Source organism: Phocoena sinus, chromosome 2 (genome assembly GCF_008692025.1).
Source record: "Phocoena sinus isolate mPhoSin1 chromosome 2, mPhoSin1.pri, whole genome shotgun sequence".
Classification (NCBI taxonomy): domain Eukaryota; kingdom Metazoa; phylum Chordata; class Mammalia; order Artiodactyla; family Phocoenidae; genus Phocoena; species Phocoena sinus.
In genome coordinates this window covers 10,265,506-10,289,151 of record NC_045764.1, presented here as the reverse complement: position 1 = coordinate 10,289,151, position 23,646 = coordinate 10,265,506, and the positions used below count along the sequence as shown (strand labels likewise).

The window sequence follows — 23,646 nt, the reverse complement described above, 5'->3', positions numbered from 1 at the left end:
AAAACTTCAATGGATGCTAAACTAGTGGGTTAAGTTTTGATTAAAAATAGGATATTTAGATGGTCTCAAAAGCTCTGCATAAAATAACTTAATTACAGAAGAGAAGGAGAAACTTTATAGGCGAGAAGCCTGGCAGACACAGACTTAATCAAGTAAGCAAAGTGAATACAACTACTGATGTGACAAATGGAAATCACATACCACCTGATAGGATACAAGGAGAAGACTTCCCTTCCATGATATTCCTGCCAAAAATATAATCTTGAGGGAATATCTGACAAATCCAAGTTCGGGAACATTCTACAAAATAACTAGCCTGAAATTCTAAAAACAATATCAAGGTCATGAAATTCAAGGAAATATTAAGGAACTCCTGCAGATTGAAGGAGACCAAAGAGACATGACAACTAAACACACCACGTGATCCTGGATTGGATCCTTTCATTGTTAAGTATATTTGGGACAATTGATGACTTTTTTTTTAAAACAAATATTTCTTTATTTAAAAAATTTTTTATTTAAAAAATTTATTTTATTTGTTTATTTTTGGCTCTGTTGGGTCTTCGTTGCTGCACACAGGCTTTCTGTAGTTGCGGCGAGCGGGGGCTACTCTTTGTTACAGTGTGCAGGCTTCTCATTGTGGTGGCTTCTCTTGTTGCAGAGCACGGGCTTCGGGCGTGCGTGCTTCAGTAGTTGCAGCACATGGGCTCAGTAGTTGTGGCTTGCAGGCTCTAGAGCACAGGCTCATCAGTTGTGGCGCACGGGCTTAGTTGCTCCGTGGCATGTGGGATCTTCCTGGACCAGGGCTCGAACCCGTGTCCCCTGCATTGGCAGGCAGATTCTTAACCACTGCACCACCAGGGAAGCCCGTCCTGTTGCCTTTTAAAGTAATTTAAGTCAGTCATTCTTGAGAGAATTTTGCATTTTTCTACCTTCTTAGCTAATTTTCTTGTGGGAATTTATGTTAAGTAAAAATGCCATTTGTCCTCAGGAAACTCGTTTTTCTCTCCAGCTAAAGTTTACTAACCAGAAAATGAGCACGTTAGATGTTACGACCATTAAGTTGCCTTCTAGTTCTGAAGTAGTTTGTTGTGTTGGAAAAATGATCTTCAGAGTTAACAGTCATTGCAGAAGCATTCAACAAACATGATTCGGTCAAGACCATCCTCTGTTACTCTTTCATAGGTGTGTGTCCTGTTTTTAATGGATAATTATCCAATATTCTCAGACTCAAGGGTTTCTTATTCTACCTACTTGCATTTTTCCTTTTTCACTTATTTTGAGACTTTTTGTTTTTCCTTCTTCACATTCTGGGCTGAATTTTTCTTGTTTCCATTCAGTTTACAGGAACCAGGTGTAAAACAGTCTTTCTGCAGGATCCCAAAGGACTCTAAATATATGAGACTCCATTAGCGCTGTAATTCATTATCCCAGATATCATGGATGTGCAGAAATATCCATAACTTATTATGAAATATTCATAATAGTTATTATTTTAGTATCATCCTTTAAAATTATCTTTATACATTTCATAATGTGTATATTACTATACTAGGAAATATGTAGAAAGTAGTCTGTATCTATATCGAGTATGCTTGCTCAGAAGTTTCCTATTGTTTGGAATGTGTGATCAAGAATGTTGGAGGCCAAACTTTTGCTTTAAAAAATTCTTAATTCATATTAATATAAAACCTAATAACTCTTAGACTTTGTAAACTCATTATTATTGACCATTACCCTTGTTAGTTTGCTCCTTTATATGTAAAATCATTAGGTTCTTGTATCAGTCAGAGTTCCTTGATTGTAGGCAACAGAAACTTAACTCTGACCAACTTAGGCAATGCTACGGAAGATGGCACTGAGTGGCCTACAAAGCCAAGGGAGAAGCTGGGCAATCCAGCCTCCTAGGAAGGGGCTCTGGCATCCTTGGACCTCCAGAGCAGCATCACCTGGGCTGATCCTTAGATCCTCAACACTGGATGACTCTGTAGTCATCCAGTAGTCTAGTCACCACTGTAGTCTAGTCACCCTAGTGTCTCCAACTCAAGATTCGCATTTCCAAGAAGTCTGAATGGTCTGTCTTGGGTCCTGTGCCACACACACCCTAAGACGCTCTTCTTATCCTCCTTCGCAATATATTTCCTGTGGAGTATGGAGGGATGGTCCTTTCCTGACATCCATATCTATAAATTCAGATGCCAGGGCATGACTGCTTGCTGAAAAATGCCAATTCTAGCGATATCATATTTTCTTTATCTTCAGAAAGAAGAAAAATGTATCAAATGATTAGTCTAAAGTGTCACTTTCTTACCAGAAACTTTCGATATTTTACTCAGTTGTGGTTTTTTCTACCCCCTTTACATTTTGCTTAAATGATGTTTGAATTCTTAAACTACCTTTATGAAATTGAAACAAAAATATTCACCGAGGGTCAAATATAATTTTCAATTTTTTCATAAATAATTATAAGCCCTTAGAATAAATTTTAGTAGATTTATAATCAATTTTAAGTTAAATTTGTTTTAAAATCTATTTACTTTTCCTACTTATATAAATAAATTACTGTACTCTGATACTATAAAAGTCAAGCTTAATCATTCCTCCTTTTAATTCATAGGAAAAGACAAGATAAAATGTTTAGATTTATCCTTAATTTTTCTGAAAGGTAAAATACCTGGAGTAGAGATAGAGGTAGAGGATGCATTTGGGAGAAATGTGCATTAAATGTTTATTCCCTTTCTTCAGATCATGTGTTAGAAAATATTCAAGGGAGAAACTTCAATCACAGATTAGATAATTTCCTTTGAATTTCAAAAATGATTTCATGAGGATATTTTTTTCTGTCAAATGATAAGCTTTTTTAAAGGCAAAATGTGAAGGCCGTAGATGAAGATTCCACTTAGGACAAGATTAATACATTAGTGGAGGAGCTCCTTGAGGGACGAAATTAATATGGAACCAAAACATACTGCCTAGCCCTCTGCTCAAGTATGTTTCCACCAGTGAAATGCCCTTTTGGCTGAATATGGCCTTTGAATTTCATGACAAAGTATCATCTTGGAGGAATCATCTTGAGGGAATCAAATATATCCAATTTTAAACCTCAATTAGTGCCTTTGTTCTACTTGGCCGATAAGATAAACAGCTAGAGCCTAAGACAAATGTGACACCGGGAGGGACTCTTCAAAACAGAGACATCAGGGAGTTCAAGTCCACGATTTGGGGATAGCCCATCAAGTCCAGAGCAGGTCAAGGGAAGCAGCACCGTGCAGCCAGAGGAGCAGAGTATGAAATGTGAGGAGGGAGACTATGCTCTGGATTTTCCTGAGTCCCTTATGATTGTATCTAACCAGGTGGAATTAATGAGATGACATGATTGGAATATTTGGTTATGCCTTTTCATTGTAATCCTTCTGTGTATAATTCTCTGAAGGAAAAGAACTGATTCTGTTGATGGTGTTGGTTTACATAGATGTAGTTAATTTGAAATTTCCGGTCAGGTGTGATTTGTCCCAAGTTGACAGATGGAAAATAATTTTATTCACATTCAGAAGTCACCTACTATGTGCATACCACGATATAAAACATTCTCAAATTCACCAGAATTTAGTAGTGCAGAGAGGGAGGTGGGAGTGGAGAGAGCCTACCATTCAAATCATAACTACGTGCCAAAATATGCAATACAGACAAATAGTTTAAAATCTAGAAGGTCGGGCTTCCCTGGTGGCGCAGTGGTTGAGAGTCCGCCTGCCGATGCAGGGGACATGGGTTCGTGCCCCGGTCCAGGAAGATCCCACATGCCGCGGAGCGGCTGGGCCCGTGAGCCATGGCCGCTGAGCCTGCGCGTCCGGAGCCTGTGCTCCGCAACGGGAGAGGCCACAACAGGGAGAGGCCCGCGCGTACCGCAAAAAAAAAAAAAATCTAGAAGGTCAAAAGATACAGAGGTTAGTATGACGAGGAGCAGATTAAGCCAGCAAGGGGGCGCTAGAACTTGGAATGGGGCTTTAAGCCTGGGTACGTCTGGATATGAGAAGTAGAAAATAGGAGGACCATTGTGTATCTTGGCTATGTAGACACCCTGACTTAGGATACTTTAAGGTGAAGTTCAAGTCCAGTGGCTTGAACTTCAATCTGTTTTATATATAGTAGTTGGTATCTGCTAATCCCAATCCCATTTTACAGATCTTTAAATTAACTAAGTGTGGGGCAAAGTTTGTGTTTGATCAGAGCTCACAATATGTGGAATCAAAAGAACTAGGGTTTGAGTCCTGATTCTACCCAAACTGTAAGGGAACAGAATTTTAGTATTAGTTTGTAAGCAAATTTATTGCAGTTGGAATCTCCTTACCTGAGTAATGAATGCAAGAAGTAAGTCTCGTCTCTTCCTTCCAGGCGTGTCTGCACAACTCACCAGCACCTGGCACCGTCGGAATACATCCGTAGGAACGCCCTTTTGGATGGCTCCTGAGGTCAGTTAGAGTTTTGAGGGAGGCAAATGTAACATTTGATCCTTACTGAGTTTCCTTTCTATGCATACTCTAGCTCCATATGTGTTTTTGGAATATACTAGAAGAAAATGTCAGTTGTGTTGTTTTTATGTGACATATTTACATGTGTGAGGAGGGACATAGGAGATAATAAACGGGCTTTGAGCAAATATGTGAATAAATGAGGGATTGAATGAATGAGTCACAAGAGGTAAAGAGAAACTACAGTTGAACAACACAGGTTTGAACTGTGGGTTTGCTTATACGCAAATTTTTTTTCAATAAATATAGTACCAAAAATAAATAAATAAAATAAATATAGTACCTGTATTTTCATTTTACAGATTATTTTCTTTTTTTATTGAAGTATAGTTGATTTACAATGTTGTGTTAGTTTCTGCTGTACAGCAAAGTGATTTAGTTATACATGTATATGTTCTTTTTCCTATTCTTTTTCATTTTAGGTTATTACAAGATATTGAATATAGTGCCCTGTGCTATACTGTAGGACCTTGTTGTTTATCTGTTTTTATATAGTAGTTGGTATCTGCTAATCTCAATCCCATTTTACAGTTCTTTAAATTAAGTAAGTGTGGGGAAAAGTTTGTGTTTGATCAGAGCTCACAATATGTGGAATCAAAAGAACTAGGGTTTGAGTCCTGATTCTATCCAGACTGTGTCAGCTTCCTGACCTTGGGTGAGTCATTTATCAATTCCTCTGTTTTTGAGGCAGAGATAACAGTACATGGATTTTCGACTGCTCGGGGGGTTGGAACCCCTAACCCTGTATTGCTCAAGGGTCAGCTGTACTTGCAGCCTTAATTTTTCATTAAATATCCTTTTAATTGCTTAGCATGCATCTCTCTTAATGATATTTAGATTTTGTTCTTAACTTGGATAGAAATATAAAAACGCCTGTCTTTGTTTAAGATCAGAGTCAGGCCTATTAACCTGTGTTTATAGCAGCTTCCCATGTTGAGTCACTCTGCTTAGGGCCACATTGCACTTCAGGAGATTCTTTTCACCATCACCTTTGGGAAGTTGTAGAGAAACTGCTAAAATAGTGGAGGAAAAATGTTTTCTAGAGTCACATCTTTTCTCCACAGTCACTGTTAATGCCTTTAATCCTTTTAATTATGTTCATCAGTAGAGAACATATGTTTGAAAGCTTTCTCTGCACCCTTTGGGAAGAGCTCTGCTATTTACCTACAACTCTAGTGAGTGAAGGGAGGAGAAGTAATTCAAATACTACATTAATATTGCAAAATCGTAGAATTAAATTTGCTTGAGGATTAAATCGTGGTGTACTGTTCCTACTTTAATACTAATTCAATTACTACTTGCAAAAAAAAGTTAAAATGTAAGTGTAATGTAAAACATGGGGAAAGGATAAGTTAGCTTAAGAAACTTAAAAAAATTCCAATGGATTCAAAAATTTTTTGAACAGGGAGAACATCTTAGAATAAAAGTAGAAAGTATAGTCATATAAGCAAAAACAAAATTGAATAAGAGTATCTCAAATAAAAATGCTAAAAATAATTGAGTAAGAGAATCTCAAGTGAGAGTTTCTTCAGTTTGTTCTGATATATCACTGTTGTTTTAAAAGCTTATGAAAAATTTTCAAAGTGAAAAATTAATAAAATTTAGCTATGATACCAAGCTTTGCATCTTACCCACATATATGATTAATTACTATAAAAATACTATAATATATAAAACTAAATGTTTAATATTAAATAATCATCTAGCTTTATATTTTTCATATGTTAATTTATAGCAACAAAGCCAGTATTTTAAGTATGCCATTTAGTAAAAATAATTTTGATTAGTAGATCTTGGAACCAGTATATGAGGAAAAGGAAATATTTTGATCTATCTAAAATTGAATTACCAGAATAATAAATAAGTTAATAATTAAAATTGATACTTCGTACTATGCAATTACTAGATAGGCATTTTACTGATAAGTCATTATTTATTATTAATAAGCCTACTGTAGCACAAATAGGGTTTGAAAGTGCTTTCCTGCTCAGCAAACCAATGGATATTATCTAAAAAAGAAAGGTTCACTGTGGTCTTTTCAAACTGTCATATAAATATATGTTCAAGATTTTGTGCATATTATATGCATCTCCCTGTAATAAGCATTTTCCAACTTGTGAATGATTGGCAATATTTAAACAAATTTCCACTTACCTAGAATTGTTGAAGAATGTCAGATTGCTATGAATTAGAAAACAATAAGGTAAACAAAATTGTTCAAATTGATTAGCAGTTGAAAAGTGAAATTCTTGATTTGACATTTTTTCAGTTAAATTCTAGATCAAAGGTAGCATTTGTTGGTTATGTAAAGCCATCCTTCCCAAACTAGAGTATGTGTGTTTCACAGTGAAGGGGACAGGAGAGACAGTGGCTGTGGTGGGTGACCATGTAACTTACTGTCCAAGCCAGGACACTTTGGAGAGTGAAAGGGGATGGTATTTATAATGACTCTAGGGAAGCGAGCATAAACCTAGAACGTCATGGGCAATTTGGGGCATAAATTCATCCTCTTTGCCAACACAGGGATTTTTTAATGTGTTAAGCTTGATGTTAAGTAGAGTCAGAAAGATGAACTACGTTCCAGACAGGACCTTAGATTCCTTTCATTTTGCATATCATTTCATAGTACTGTAGTTAAATGATAAAACTCTAACCTGCCATCATCCCCACATCATTTTTTGTCTTGTGAGTTGGCATTCACAAAATATAAAACTTTTTAAAATATAAAAAATAGTTTAAAAAATTTAAAGTTGAATTTTCTTTTTGTTATCACTGATGTTACAATTATTATTTGCAGCCTGTCTGTATTTATACTTACACATTTAGAAATAAATTGTGAAGTAACTGTGTAATAATTCTTCTATGTTAACACTATTTCATGATACTGCAAAAAAGATTCCCCCCTTTTTTTTCTTGTCTCTTAGTGACATCCTTTGATTAGTGACATTTTTAAAAAGCTGGTTGTAGCTTTACTATTTAGTGTGCTCCCAGATAACTGCTGATAAAGCCTTACCAATGTTTATTTTTATCCAGTTTATTTTTCTCTTATTAATGGCATAAGCCTTTTTGCATTTCTCCACACTTGTCTCATTCCTGCCTTCTAGTTGTCAGAAAAGATTGAGGCCATTTGACTAGACTGCTCTCAAGCTTATTGTCGTGGGCCTCTCACGTTGCGGAGCACAGGCTCCGGACGCGCCGGCTCATCGGCCATGGCTCACGGGCCCAGCCGCTCCGTGGCATGTGGGATCTTCCCGGACCAGGGCACGAACCTGCGTCCCCTGCATTGGCAGGTGGACTGTTAACCACTGCGCCACCAGGGAAGTCCCCTTCCTTCGCTTTTTATTTGTTAAAGATGTATTCTTTATCTTTGCTGAGATGAATGACTCTGTTCACTCATCAAATGTTTATCAAGTGACTATCATTGCACAGGTGTTAGCTGTGTATTTGATTACATCCCTTCCCATGGGGGACACTGTTTCAGTCCCCTTTCTGTTTTGCATTTTCAAAAAGTTTATTTCATAGATTTCTCCTCTTACTTGCAATCCTGCTAAGATATTCTCTGTTCTCAGAAGAAAACTACTGCTACCAATTGTAATTTGAGCTTTGACTCCCCTGTGTTACTGCCTTTGCTCGGAGCTCTCAAACCTCATCAGTTTGAACACTTACACATTGTTCTAAGCATTTTGCTACGTGCTTGTTAAAGTCACAAACTTCATTTTTCTTTCATTTTCTACTAGGTGATTGCATGTGAACAGCAGTTGGATACAACTTACGATGCCAGATGTGACACGTGGTCCCTGGGGATCACGGCCATCGAGCTTGGGGATGGAGATCCTCCACTGGCCGACCTCCATCCCATGAGAGCACTCTTCAAAATACCAAGGTCAGGGGGCTCTCACACTGGGTCCGTCTGTCTTCCTCTAGCCACTGAGTGCTCGTCAAGCTCCTCATGGAAATACCCAGATATATTTCAGCAGGTTGGGAGCAGAGTGGCCTGGAATATCATGCTACTTCTTCTGAGACACTCTTTTTGTTCCATAGTTTCATTTCCCTGGTCTAAGTCAAAGAGCTTTCTCTTGGTACTAAGTGTGTCTTTTTTTCTTTGGCAAGGATTTGCACTCAGAAAACAGCCGTTCCTGCCACTGTTGATCCATTCCCAGATTCATCAGTGAGGCTCCCTGGTCCACAGTCAGTGTAACAGTGATGTGCTTCATTTCACTCTATCAATCTAGTAATTTTTTTACTACTTGCTAATACTTCCCTTTGTTTAGAACTTTAAGATAATAGTATTAAGACAGTTAGAAATAAAATTTATTGATAAAGTAATGATTTCAAATTTGTTAGTGTTTTGAATATATTAATATGAAACACTAAACTTAGAAGAATAATCTCTTTGGAGCCAGGAAGATGCCTTTCTATGGAGACCCCTCCCCTTCAATGTGTGTATTGACAGACTTTCCCCTGCTGATCTTATCACTAATTAAACACTGTTTAAATATGCTTTAGGTAGTTCCTAGATATTTCAGAAAACTGATGTGAAAAAACTGCCTCTTTTTATTATGAATGTGTTGTCTTTTGAAGACTATCTTAAGGATTTTGCTTGGTACCTTAATTTTAATGAAATGCACACAGAGAGGGCCTGTGGTGACAGAGGTCCAGGGCAGAGAAGTTAGTGTATGTTACAGCTTGTTACCACATTCTCCATTAAATAAACTGTGTGGTCCTAATGCCTATAGAACACGGAATAATATGTACAAAGCCCTGGTGGGGCGTGGTTCCAGTCCTAAAGTAATAATGCCAGTATGACCTATTCATTTCCAAATAGATCTGTTTGGAATATTTGGCATGTAGTTAAATTAGTATAGGACCAAAGCATTTGAATTTGTTTTTAACTTTACCTTGGAATTTTTTGTCCTGTCTATATGTTCTGAATTATAATACCTTAGAGATAGATCATCCTTTACATAACAATTTCAATGTATCTCTCAGGTCTTACTGTTTGTAAAATATATTGCTTACTTGGTAAGTGGGGAAGCAAGATTACAAAAAAGAGCAGAGGGACTTCCCTGGCGGCCCAGTGGTTAAGACTCACTCTGTGCTTCCACTGCAGGGGTCGCAGGTTCGATCCTTGGTTGGGGAACTAGGAACCCGCACGTGGCGCTGTGCAGCCAAAAAAAAAAAAAAAAGGCAGAAAACCTGCTCTATACCAAGTCAGACATTTCATTAAATTTGAGGAAAACAAACAAACAAAATCTGTATATCCTAATTCCTACTGTCATTCAGTATGTAAGATGAAGCACTATTCTTCCTGAGCCATTTAAATTATGGTTTAAATGACCATAGTTAGCCTAGTGTCACTGCTCTTGGTGATGGTACCATATGGAGGAAGGATGCTACCGTTGATACATATTGTACCTGTGGGCAAGGCACTTCTGGAAGCTGCACCGTCTTAGTTATTTCTTATTACGTCTACCACCAGTGTTTCTCTGAAATGGAATTCTAAGAATACTCACTGTAGAAATGAGAAAAAAAGGGGGATCTGAAAAGCTACTTGGTTCTGAATGTCCTAAAATCATCAAAACCTTGTTATACTCCAAGAAACCGATAAATCTCTTAGAAAGGAAAATTTCAGGAGAACAAGAAGCAAAGCAAGATTGTTGCAGAAAAGAATTACTTCTTTTAATGTGCAAATCGGCAATCTTCAGATAGTCCTAGGATTGTAAAATGAGCTTTAGGCGTGATCTAGGGTAGACGAGTAGCTGTACTTTTCTTTAATGAGCCTGTACAGACTGTACATTAATTTTGTTATAAGCTATTTAAGGACTAATGCAGAGCTGAAGACAAAGTATTTCCATCCCACTAATGAAAACAAGGAGCTGTTGGAATTAACATAAAGCAGTACTTCAGCAGATTCATATCGTGGTTGATCAGTGTTGCTTGATTACAGTTAGATCAGCTTCATTTTCAAATTATGTTCCTTTGTATTCATGAATATACCAAAAAAAGAAAAGATTCGTTCAGCTTAAAATGAAAGGAATTAATAACAGAATCTTCTAAGTGGCATTCAGAGCTTTATTGCTAATCATATTTTCCGGTTCCTTACTTGTGTAACCTTGTTTCTGGCCCTCTACTCAGTAACAACAGAATAAGTCGTAAAGGCATTCTACTATAAAGGCCCCTCTATGCTGCAGTTTCCTCCATGTTTTGAACACTTCTCCTTTCAGGTCACCTCTGTGTATCCTGAATATTCCTCAGAGATTTCTGCTGGACTCAAAAGAAAAAATCTTCCCCCCAGTAGTCATTGTTTCTATTCGGCTAAGTATTTATGTTTTCCTCTAGGGCTCTCAGTTCAAAGCAAGAAGCTTCGTTCAAAGAAGAAAAATTATCAGCTAGAAAAAAATGTGTCATATATTAAGTGCTTTCAGAGAAACAAGGAAACTGTCATTCCATATAAAGAATGATTAAAAACTAATTATCTGTCTTTAAATTGGAAAATGATGGTAATGCTTCATTATACCTGGCAGAATCTTAATGCAGCAATGACATTAGTCTGGCTGGCTCTGCCTCTTAATTTTTATCGTTACTGACCAATGTGCACAATCCAACCTTATATCTTATTTTTCTAGGAATCCACCCCCAAAACTGAGGCAGCCTGAGATATGGTCAGCAGAATTCAATGACTTCATCAGCAAGTGAGTAATAATAGAGTCTTTTAAAAGAATTAACGAGATCCCGTCCTGCTGTAACTTTGAGATGTGCTTTTTATAACAATTCCTCTGTGCTTCCGAATCTCCTCCTTATCTATTAAATAGCCCCAGAAGTTTCCATGATTTTCTTCAAAACAAGCATTTGTAGCGTCTTCTGAATGTTCAGTGAACCCATTATTATTCTGATAATGATCTCAGGGTCTTGTTCGTTCACTTATCGATAGCTGTGCTTCTGCAGACATTGCATTATCCATGAACCCGTTCTTCTGTCCACCTGCCCTTTGCAGCCTCACCCTCAGCATGTCCCACCTTCTCACCCATTGTCTGTTCAGTCCGTTTCTTAGCCCTTTGTGCATCGCTAATTCCCATCACAGGGAAGTTGTCATTGCACTTGGTGAGTCAGATAATCATACAGATAAAATGCTTATACGTTTGAAGTTCACTTTTAATTTGACAGATATTTAGTACAAGTGCAGTGCCTCCAGACAATTGACTAGAAGCTATGAGTCAGCCATTTCTAAATCTGTCCATGAACTTTTTTCACAATCTTTATCATGACTTCACCTTGAGAAAATAAGGGAAGGGATGACTGCAAGTTGTAAATGGGAGAAGGGGGGTCATTAAGCTTTTTTTTTTTTTTTTTTTTTTTTTTTTGCTGTACACAGGCCTCTCACTGTTGTGGCCTCTCCCGTTGCGGAGCACAGGCTCCGGACGCGCAGGCTCAGCGGCCATGGCTCACGGGCCCAGCCGCTCCGCGGCATGTGGGATCTTCCCGGACCGGGGCACGAACCCGTGTCCCCTGCATCGGCAGGCAGACTCTCAACCACTGCGCCACCAGGGAAGCCCGGTCATTAAGCTTTGATGTGTCAAAGCTCACTCAGAAAATGTAAAGAGGGCAAAAAAGTAGAGGAACCGGTCATCCTTGTCCATACTGCTATCACTGGTTTTCCTACCAAGAATATCTGCTTGTTTCTATAAAGAGAGTTATTTAAGGGTTATGAAAATACAAGAAAGATCGATAATCTGCTTTTTCTTTTAGTTTTCACTTAAATAATCTTTACTGAGTATGTACTATGCACTGCAGAATAGTTAATAAACTGCAGTCGAATTTCACAGACCTCTCAGGAGAATTGTTGGTAGCTTTGAAGGGCTCCCCACGATTCATAGCCGTGCCCCGTGTCCGCAGATCCTTCCGTGTGGATCCTCAGTGGGACTTGGTGACTTTGACATACTCGGCACTATTTCACCTCTGAGCAACATTTCCTGGTTTCCCCCAAGCAGTTAGGACTCTGCCCTGCGAGCTCTCCCGTCCTTTGTTCTTCTTCCTCTAGTAGCATTTCCTCTTTTATTTCACTACCTGTTTAGAGGTCTTTCTCCCTCACTAGCCAGTAAACAACTCCAGGGCACCGAATGTGCCTTACTTGTCACTGTAACTCCGGTGCCTAGCTGAGTGGCTGGTTGGTATACCTTAGCTATCTGCTAATGTTTTACCTGAATAAAATAACCTCCTACGTGACTAAACTCAATACGTAGATGTGAGTGCTGCAGGTGGCAGAAATCGACACATTCTCTGAAACTAAATGAAAACTAAGAGCACTTGTTCTTATTTTCAGACATTGTCCTCCTCATTCCTTAGCATCTTTTAGCATCCCTGGGTAGTATCTTTTTAGGTAAGCCCAACAGAATAAGTTGCCAAATTCTCATCCCAGGGGGATTAACAATGCAGATGAGAAATGGCATGGGTCAGATCAGGCATGAGTTCCTTCTTCTTTTTTCTTTTTTTCTACCCCCAAATGACAGCCCCACTCTGACTAGTTTTCTCATAATCATAGATCCTCAGAACCTCAGGGTTGGAAGGGTATGCAGAGCGTAAATCCGTCTTGAACATGTGCATCGAGGGGCCATCCAATCAGTAAACCCCTAATAAAAATAATCCTGCTTCCCAATGTGGTCCTTTCCATCTTTGATAAGCCTAACTATCAAAAAGTTCTCCCTTATACTGACCAGAAATCTGTGTCTCTCTTCACTCTCCCCATCGATCCTAGATTTTTTTGTCCCTTGTGACTGAAAACTAGTCTAATCCCTCTTCCAAATATCTGAAGACAGTGGGTTAAACATCCAGTGTTTGTTCCAGTATTCCTCCTGTGATGCCGTTTCAGGTGCTTTCACCTGGTTGATCCTATCAAGAGGTGTGGTACACATTCGTACTTCTCCTGGAGGACCTCAAAAAACATCCACTGGCATGGGATTTAAACATCCTCAGCACATAAGCCCTCGCAGATGGGTTAGCAGTTTTATCACGTAGGAAGAAATAGATCAATTGAGAAACCTTTAGAAGCATTAAGGGGGCTTTCCTGGTGGCGCAGTGGTTGAGAGTCCACCTGCCGATGTAGGGGACATGGGTTCGTGCCCTGGTCCGGGAAGATCCCACATGCCGCGGAGCGGCTGGGCCCGTGAGCCATGGCCACTGAGCCTGTGCGTCCGGAGCCTGTGCTCCGCAACGGGAGAGGCTACACAGTGAGAGGCCCGCGTACCGCAAAAAAAAAAGCATTAGGGAAGGGAAACTGAAAAGTTTGTTTTAATTCTAGGTAAGCATTAAAACTGTAACGACTACATTGTTGTTTATCTTTAGCTACTGACGTGTAAAGGAGACTTTGCAATGGAGACTGAGTTCAGTTATCACTCTGCAGTAATGCTTACTGGGAGGCTAGGGAAGGGGAATTTAGTTGGAAGTTGATATCACTACGGTGTAATCTCTCACAGATAAATTCATCATATTACAGTTCTAACATTGTTTGAGATGTGCTTCCTGGGCCGAGCATCGATGAAGAACATCATTCCATTGTGCTAGAGCGGTTTTTAGGACTGTGAATGATAAATGCAAAACTCTAACTTATCTAATAATGGCATGTTCCTTTTTGCCAGTGCAGGTGCTTGACTAAAGATTATGAAAAACGTCCGACAGTGTCAGATCTTTTACAGCATAAGTTCATTACTCAAGTTGAAGGCAAAGATGCGATGTTACAAAAACAACTCACGGAATTCATTGGTATTTACCAGTGCACGGGAGGCTCAGAAAAGGCCAGGTAATTAAATAGCATCTTGACTCCAGAATCCAAAGATCATCTAAAGACTCTGACAATTTTATAATGCAATGGTTGCTAAGGTGAGAAAAGAACTCCCTGGTTTAATGATTTAAATTCCCTGGTTGTGGTTTGCAGATAAAGCGGTATTTGAATGAAAAGTGAATGTCACATGTTGAATTGCATCCTGATATGGTAAAATTAGTGGCATCATTTTTTTTTCTTTCTGTTTGAATTTTATTTTATATTTTTTATACAGCAGGTCCTTATTAGTCATCCATTTTATACACATCAGTGTATACATGTCAATCCCAATCTCCCAATTCATCACACCACCACCACCCCCCACCACTTTCCCCCATTGGTGTCCATATCTTTGTTCTCTACATCTGTGTCTCAACTTCTGCCCTGCAAACCGGTTCATCTGTACCATTTTTTAGGTTCCACATATATGCGTTAGTATACGATATTTGTTTTTCTCCTTCTGACTTACTTCACTCTGTGTGACAGTCTCTAGATTCATCCACGTCTCTACAAATGACCCAATTTCGTTCCTTTTTATGGTTAAGTAATATTCCATTGTATATATGTACCACATCTTGTTTATCCATTCGTCTGTCCATGGGCATTTAGGTTGCTTCCATGACCTGGCTATTGGAAGTAACACAGCAATGAACATTGGGGTGCATGTGTCTTTTTGAATTATGTTTTTCTCTGGGTATATGCCCAGTAGTGGGATTGCTGGGTCATATGGCAGTTCTATTTTTAGTTTTTTAAGGAACCTCCATACTGTTCTCCATAGTGGCTGTATCAATTTACACTGCCACCAACAGTGCAAGAGGGTTCGCTTTTCTCCGCACCCTCTCCAGCATTTGTTGTTTGTAGATATTCTGATGATGCCCATTCTAACTGGTGTGAGATGATACCTCATTGTAGTTTTGATTTGCATTTCTCTAATGATTAGTGATGTTGAGCAGCTTTTCATGTGCTTCTTGGCCATCTGTATGTCTTCTTTGGAGACATGTCTGTTTAGGTCGTCTGCCCATTTTTTGACTGGGTTGTTTGTTTTTTTAATATTGAGCTGCATGAGCTGTTTATGTATTTTGGAGATTAATCCTTTGTCCGTTGATTTGCTTGCAAATATTTTTTCCCATTCTGAAGGTTGTCTTTTCATCTTGTTTGTGTTTTCCTTTGCTTTGCAAAAGGTTTTATGTTTCATTAGGTTCCATTTGTTTATTTTTGTTTTTATTTCCATTACTCTAGGAGGTGGATCAAAAAAGATGTTGATGTGATTTATGTCAAAGAGTGTTCTTCCTATGTTTTCCTCTAAGAGTTTTATAGTGTCCAGTCTTACATTTAAGTCTCTAATCCATTTTGACTTTATTTCTGTGTATGGGAGTGTTCTAATTTCATTCTTTTACATGTAGCTGTCCAGTTTTCCCAGTACCATTTGTTGAAGAGACTGTCTTTTCTCCATTGTATATCCTTGCCTCCTTTTTCATAGATTAGTTGACCATAGGTGCGTGGGTTTATCTCTAGGCTTTCTATCCTGTTCCATTGATCTGTATTTCTGGTTTTGTGCCAGTACTATATTGTCTTGATTACTGTAGTGTAGTCTGAAGTTAGGGAGTCTGATTCCTCCACCTCTGTTTTTTTCCCCTCAAGACTGCTTTGGCTATTCGTGGTCTTTTGTGTCTCCATACAGGTTTTAAGATTTTTTGTTCTAGTTCTGTAAAATAATGCCATTGGTAATTTGATGGGGATTGCATTGAATCTGTAGATTGCTTTGGGTAGTGTAGTCATTTTCACAATATTGATTCTTCCAATCCAAGAACATGGTATATCTCTCCATCTGTTGGTATCATCTTTAATTTCTTTCAACAGTGTCTTTTAGTTTTCTGCATACAGGTCTTTTGTCTCCCTAGGTAGGTTTATTCCTAGGTGTTTTATTGTTTTTGTTACAGTGGTAAATGTGAGTGTTTCCTTAATTTCTCTTTCAGAATTTTCATCATTAGTGTGTAGGAATTGAAGAGACTTCTGTGCATTAGTTTTGTATCCTACAACTTTACCAGATTCATTGATTAGCTCTAGTAGTTTTCTGGTGGTATCTTTAGGATTCTCTATGTATAGTATCATGTCGTCTGCAAACAGTGACAGTTTTACTGCTTCTTTTCTAATTTGTATTCCTTCTATTTCTTTTTCTTCTCTGATTGCCGTGGCTAGGACTTCCAAAACTAGGTTGAATAATAGTGGCGAGAGTGGACATCCTTGTCTTGTTCCTGATCTTAGAGGAAATGCTTTCAGTTTTTCACCATTGAGACTGATGTTTGCTGTGGGTTTGTCATATATGGCCTTTATTATGTTGAGGTAGGTTCCCTCTATGTCCACTTTCTGGAGCCTTTTTATCATAAATGGTGTTGAATTTTTTCAAAAGCTTTTTCTGCATCTATTGAGATGATCATATGGTTTTTATTCTTCAATTTGTTAATATGGTGTGTCACATTGATTGATTTGCATATATTGAAGAATCCTTACATCCCTGGGATAAATCCCACTTGATCATGGTGTATCATCCTTTTAATGTGTTCTTGGATTCTGTTTGCTAGTATTTTGTTGAGGATTTTTGCATCTATATTCATCAGTGATATTGGTCTGTAATTTTCTTTTTTTATAGTGTCTTTGTCTGGTTTTGGTATCAGGGTGATGGTGGCCTCATAGAATGAGTTTGGGAGTGTTCCTTTCTCTGCAATTTTTTGGAAGAGTTTGAGAAGGATGGGTGTTAGCTCTTCTCTTAATGTTTGATAGAATTCACCTGTGAAGCCATCTGGTCCTGTACTTTTGTTCGTTGGAAGATTTTTAATCACAGTCTCAATTTCAGTGCTTGTGATTGGTCTGTTCATATTTTCTATTTCTTCCTGGTTCAGTCTTAGAAGGTTATCCCTTTCTAAGAATTTGTCCATTTCTTCCAGGTTGTCCATTTTATTGGCATAGAGTTGCTTGTAGTAGTCTCTTAGGATGCTTTGTATTTCTGCGGTGTCTGTTGTAACTTCTCCTTTTTCATTTCTAATTTTATTGATTTGAGTCCTCTCCCTCTTTTTCTTGATGAGTCTGGCTAATGGTTTATCAATTTTGTTTATCTTCTCAAAGAACCAACTTTTAGTTTTATTGATCTTTGCTGTTGTTTTCTTTGTTTGTATTTCATTTATTTCTGCTCTGATCTTTATGATTTCTTCCCTTCTGCTAACTTTGGGTTTTGTTTGTTCTTCTTTCTCTAGTTCCTTTAGGTGTAAGGTTAGATTGTTTACTTGAGATGTTTCTTGTTTCTTGAGGTAGGCTTGTATAGCTATACACTTCCCTCTTAGAACTGCTCTTGCTGCCTCCCATAGGTTTTGGATCACCGTGTTTTCATTGTCATTTGTCTCTAGGTATTTTTCGATTTCCTCTTTGATTTCTTCAGTGATCTCTTGGTTATTTAGTAACGTATTGTTTAGCCTTCATGTGTTTGTGTTTTTTACGTTTTTTTCCCTGTAATTGATTTCTAATCTTATAGCATTGTGGTCAGAAAAGATGCTTGATATGATTTCAGTTTTCTTAAATTTACTGAGGCTTGATTTGTGACCCACAATGTGATCTATGCTGGAGAATGTTCTGTGCGCACTTGAGAAGAAAGGGTAATCTGCTGTTTTTGGATGGAATGTCGTATAAATATCAATTGAAAGTGTAATCTGCTGTTTTTGGATGGAATGTCGTATAAATATCAATTAAATCTATCTGGTCTGTTGTGTTATTTAAAGCTTGTGTTTCCTTGTTAATTTTCTGTTTGGATGATCTGTCCATTGGTGTAAGTGAGGTGTTAAAGTCCCCCACTATTATTGCATTACTATCGATTTCCTCTTTTATAGCCATTAGCTGTTGCCTTATGTATTGAGGTGCTCCTATGTTGGGTGCATATATATTTATAATTGCTATATCTTCTTCTTGGATCGATCCCTTGATCATTATGTAGTGTCCTTCTTTGTCTCTTGTAATTATCTTTATTTTAAAGTCTATTTTGTCTGATATGAGAATTGCTACACCAGCATTCTTTTGATTTCCATTTGCATGGAATATCTTTTTCCATCCCCTCAATTTCAGTCTGTATGTGTCCCTAAGTCTGAAGTGGGTCTCTTGTAGACAGCATATATATGGGTCTTGTTTTTGTATCCATTCAGCAAGCCTGTGTCTTTTGGTTGGAGCATTTAATCCATTCACGTTTAAGGTAATTATCGATATGTCTGTTCCTATTACCATTGTCTTAATTGTTTTGGGTTTGTTTTTGTAGGTCCTTTTCTTGTCTTGTATTTTGCACTTAGGGAAGTTCCTTTGGCATTTGTTGTAGAGCTGGTTTGGTGGTGCTGAATTCTCTTAGCTTTTGCTTCTATGTAAAGCTTTTGATTTCTCCATCCAATCTGAGTGAGATCCTTGCCGGGCAGAGTAGTCTTCATTGTAGGTTCTTCCCTTTCATCACTTTAAATATGTCCTGCCACTCCCTTCTGGCTTGTAGAGTTTCTGCTGAGAAATCAGCTGTTAACCTTATGGGAGTTCCCTTGTATGTTATTTGTCGTTTTTACCTTGCTGCTTTCAGTAATTTTTCTTTGTCTTTAATTATTGTCACTTTGATTACTGTGTGTCTCAGAGTGTTTCTCCTTGGGTTTATCCTGCCTGGGACTCTGTGCACTTCCTGGACTTGGGTGGCTATTTCCTTTCCCATCTTAGGGAAGTTTTTGACTATAATCTCTTCACATATTTTCTTGGGTCCTTTCTCTCTCCCTTCTCCTTCTGGGACCCCTATAATGTGAATGTTGTTGCATTTAATGTTGTCCCAGACGTCTCTTAGACTGTCTTCATTTCTTTTCATACTTTTTTCTTTATTCTGTTCCATGGCAGTGAATTCCACCATTCTGTCTTCCAGGTCACTTATCTGCTCTTCTACCTCAGTTATTCTGCTATTGATTCCTTCTAGTGTATTTTTCATTTCAGTTATTGTGTTGTACATCTCTGTTTGTTTGTTCTTTAATTCTTCTAGATCTTTGTTAAGCATTTCTTGCATCTTCTCGATCTTTGCCTCCATTCTTTTTCCGAGGTCCTGGATCATCTTCACTATCATTATTCTGAATTCTTTTTCTGGAAGATTGCCTATCTCCACTTCATTTAGTTGTTTCTCTGGAATTTTATCTTGTTCCTTCATCTGGTACATAGCGCTCTGCCTTTTCATCTTGTCTGTCTTTCTGTGAATGTGGTTTTTGTTCCACAGGCTGCAGGATTGTAGTTCTTCTTGCTTCTGCTGTCTGCCTTCTGGTCTGGACTTGCTTAGTTCTGGTGACTGGGAAGTCCAAAATCAAGGCACTAGCAGATGTGGTGTCTGGTACCCACTTCCTTGTTCACGGAGGGAGAGATCTGGCAGAATTTTTTAAACAGCCTCATGAGAACAAATAATGTAAACTCCAATCGATGGTTAGCATTGACTTATATTTTCTTGCATTTGTCTCCTCTTCTGTGAAGTAAGATATCTTAGATTTGAGATTTAAAATGGAATGTAACACTTGAAATAGTTTTTTACACTATTATTTTTTGGTATCATTTTCCCTGGTTGAATTATATTCAAAAATCATTTTCAATATTTTATTTATACTTCCTATTTTGATTTTTTTTTTTTTTTTTTTTTTTTTTTTTTTTTTTTTTTTTTTTTTTTTTATGCGTTACGCGGGCCTCTCACTGTTGTGGCCTCTCCCGTTGCGGAGGACAGGCTCCGGACGCGCAGGCTCAGCGGCCATGGCTCACGGGCCCAGCCGCTCCGCGGCACGTGGGATCCTCCCAGACCGGGGCACGAACCCGCGTCCCCTGCATCGGCAGGCGGACTCTCAACCACTGCGCCACCAGGGAAGCCCCCTATTTTGATTTTTAATGATCTATTATGTATAGTTTTTATAATATTGAATATGTTTACTTATAGATAGTATATATGTTTATTTTAGGAAATTTAGAAGCTACATAGACATGTACAACATAAAATCAATCAATTATAACATTTTAATCTTTAACCTTCTAGTATCTTATGAATGGAAATACATTTAAAAACAAAATTGGAATATATGTGTCCTGGAGCCTGCATTCTTTCACTGACTAGCAAATACCCATGTCTTTAAATATCCTTCTACCACAAATATTAAAAATTTTTATTTTTTATTGGAGTATAGTTGATTAACAATGTTGTTTTAGTTTCAGGTGTACAGTAAGGTGTTTCAGTTATACATATACATGTATCTATTTTTCAAGTTCTTTTCCCATTTAGGTTATTACAGAATATTGAGCTGAGTTCCTTGTGCTATACAGTAGGTCCTTGTTATCTGTTTTAAATATAGCAGTGTGTACATGTCAATTCTGAACTCCCAATCTACCCCTCCTTCCCACCCTTCTGCCCTGGTAACCATAAGTTCATTCTCTAAGTCTGTGCGTCTGTTTCTGTTTTGTAAATAAGTTCATTTGTATCATTTTTTTAGATTATGCATATAAGAGATATCATATGATATTTGTCTTTCTCTGTCTGACTTACTTCACTTAGTTTGAAAATCTCCAGGTCCATGCATGTTGCTGCAAATGGCATTATTTCATTCTTTTTAATGACTGAGTAATATTCCATTGTGTATATTGTACCACATCTTCTTTATCCATTCATCTGTTGATGGACATTTAGGTTGCTTCCATGTCTTGGCTGTTGTAAACAACGCTGCAGTGAACATTGGGTTGCATGTATTCTTTCGAACCATGTTTTTCTCTGGGTATATGCCCAGGAGTGGGATTGCTGGATCATATGGTAGTTCTATATTTAGTTTTTTAGGGAACCTCCATGCTGTTTTCCATAGTAGCTGTACCAATTTACATTCCCACCAACAGTGTAGGAGGGTTCCCTTTTCTCCACACCCTTTCCAGCTTTTATTTTTTGTAGACTTTTTGATGATGGCCATTCTGACTGGTGTGAGGTGATGTCTCATTGGAGTTTTTATTTGCATTTCTCTAATAATTAGCAGTGTTGAGCATCTTTTCATGTACCTCTTGTTCATCTGTGTGTCTTCTTTGGAGAAATGTCTATTTAGATTTTCTGCCCTTTTTTTTTTTTTTTTTTGCGGTACGCGGGCCTCTCCCTGTTGCGGCCTCTCCTGTTGTGGAGCACAGTCTCCGGACGCGCAGGCTCAGCGGCCATGGCTCACTGGCCTAGCCGCTCCACAGCATGTGGGATCTTCCAAGACCAGGGCACGAACCCGCATCCCCTGCGTTGGCAGGCGGACTCTCAACCACTGCACCACCAGGGAAGCCCTCTGCCCATTTTTTGATTGAGTTGTTTGTCTTTTTAATATTGAGCTGCACGAGCTGTTTGTATATTTTGGAGATTAATCCCTTGTTGGTCGCATCGCTTACAAATATTTTCTCCCAGTCTGTACCACAAATTTTTTAAATTGCTGTACAACATTCTCTTGCATGACTATTCAATGATTGATTTAAATAACCCCCTATTATTGGGCATTTAGGTTGTTATTCATTATTTTAAATTCTAATAAGTAACACTGTAATGAATAGAGTTGTATACAAATCTCTTACTACTTCTGTAAGATAAATTCCTGTAGATGGTATTGTTAAGTCAAAGAATAGTCTTTTGTAATTTAAGTTTATTCATGAGAATCCTATTAATTGCATGTCAGGAGTGTATCGCTGTTTAGGGAGCTGGGAGAAGTGTGTAGAAAATAGGGCATGACCTAAAAAAGCAGTTATATTTGAATTCCTGTTGTGGTTTAATATATTTAATTCCTATTTCTTTAATGCCTACTATGTGCAGGGCATTGTATTAAGACTTTATATCAAGTGATTTTACAACAACCCTGAGGGAAATGTTTTATGATCCCCGATTTTCACAGCAAGAAGAACTGAGGTTTGCAGAGGCTAATTAACTTGTAGAAAGCTGCACAGGTAATGAATGACTTAGCAGGGATTCAAATCCTAATCCCAATGACAAAGCTTTATTCCCATGAATGGCCAATGATTGTGGCCAATTTTGAGTCCTTGCGTAAGTGAGTTTACAGCCTTGCTGGAGAGACCTTCAGTGAGGAAAAATTTAAGTTGTGAGTGGAATAGAGTGCCAGAAAGAAGGAACTGGGCACGTAGTTTCTAGGGAGGAGGTGGTTGGTTGTGGGCTCGTAATGCCCATCTTTGTGTCTCTGTGTGGGTATAGCTCCACAGTCTGCTGCAATCCCATCCTTCCCAAAGCAAATGGACAAACCACAAGCAAACAAGCAAATAAAAAACAGAGATTGAGGTGTACCAATATTGTATAGGGTGTCCAGTGTCAAGAACTGTGAAGGGTCTGAGGTTTTATCCTACTTGCAAGCTAATAAGTTGACCTGCCAATTTCATGAATGCTGGCAGAAGAGACCCTTGATCAGAGACAGAGGCCTTTATTATGCACAGTTAAGCCCACAGCATGAATTTTACATTCATGTTGGTTGTCCTTGCCCTGTAAGTCCTAGGGGTGATGTGGAATGGCCTTGGTAGATGGTGTATACACAGTGGGTTTGCCTCACAGTTTGGGAACCCTGAGCTTGAGAAACTCTAATCTTTTAAAGGGGTTGCTAGCAAATCTGCCTAAACTTTGCCCTGGAGCAGACTTTATCTTTACTATTCCGGACAGCAAACAAAACTTCCATGTGTCCTGGAGGGAGACACTATCTTTATATATATGTTTGTATAGCAAACATGGTAAATGTAGTCTAGAACAAAAGCTAATACAAGAGGTGAAGAAATGTGAGAGACTCGTGGAGAATTGCCTTCCAACATTCAAGCATTAAAGAATGGTTGAACCACACAGTATTTAGATTAAAAGCCTGGTGCTCTAAGTTCTAGTGATTAAAAGAAATTATTGACAACTACTATATATTGGACACTATGTTAGCCTAAGCTCAATACTTCTGCTTGAGTCACAAAATATATTCTTCTTTATCCAGTTAAGAATTCAGAATATGCTTTCAATATGAGAACTCAAGTCTTACTCAGTTATGGAAAATTTTCAGTCATTATTCCTTTAAATATTGATCTTCTCTCATCTTTTTATTTTCTGCTCCTAAGAGATAAATATTGGAATGTCCTAATTTACCTTAAATGTCTTATAATTTCTCTTTCATGTGTGTCATCGGTTTATCAATCTCTGCTGCATTTTAGATAATTTCTTCAAAATTATTTTCCAGTTCACTAATTCTCTCTTAGACTAGGCCTAGTTAGAGCTATCCTACATACTGATTT

General features: G+C 38.1%; 1 protein-coding gene across 1 annotated transcript in view; it reads left to right on the top strand.

Moving 5' to 3' along the window:
• Positions 1-23,646, top strand: part of MYO3A (myosin IIIA) — a 186,626-nt gene that overhangs the window by 39,995 nt on the left and 122,985 nt on the right. Inside the window, 4 exon segments of the mRNA XM_032622926.1 lie at positions 4,393-4,469; positions 8,267-8,412; positions 11,156-11,221; positions 14,167-14,322. Of these exon segments, the coding sequence (XP_032478817.1) occupies positions 4,393-4,469; positions 8,267-8,412; positions 11,156-11,221; positions 14,167-14,322 (445 nt within the window).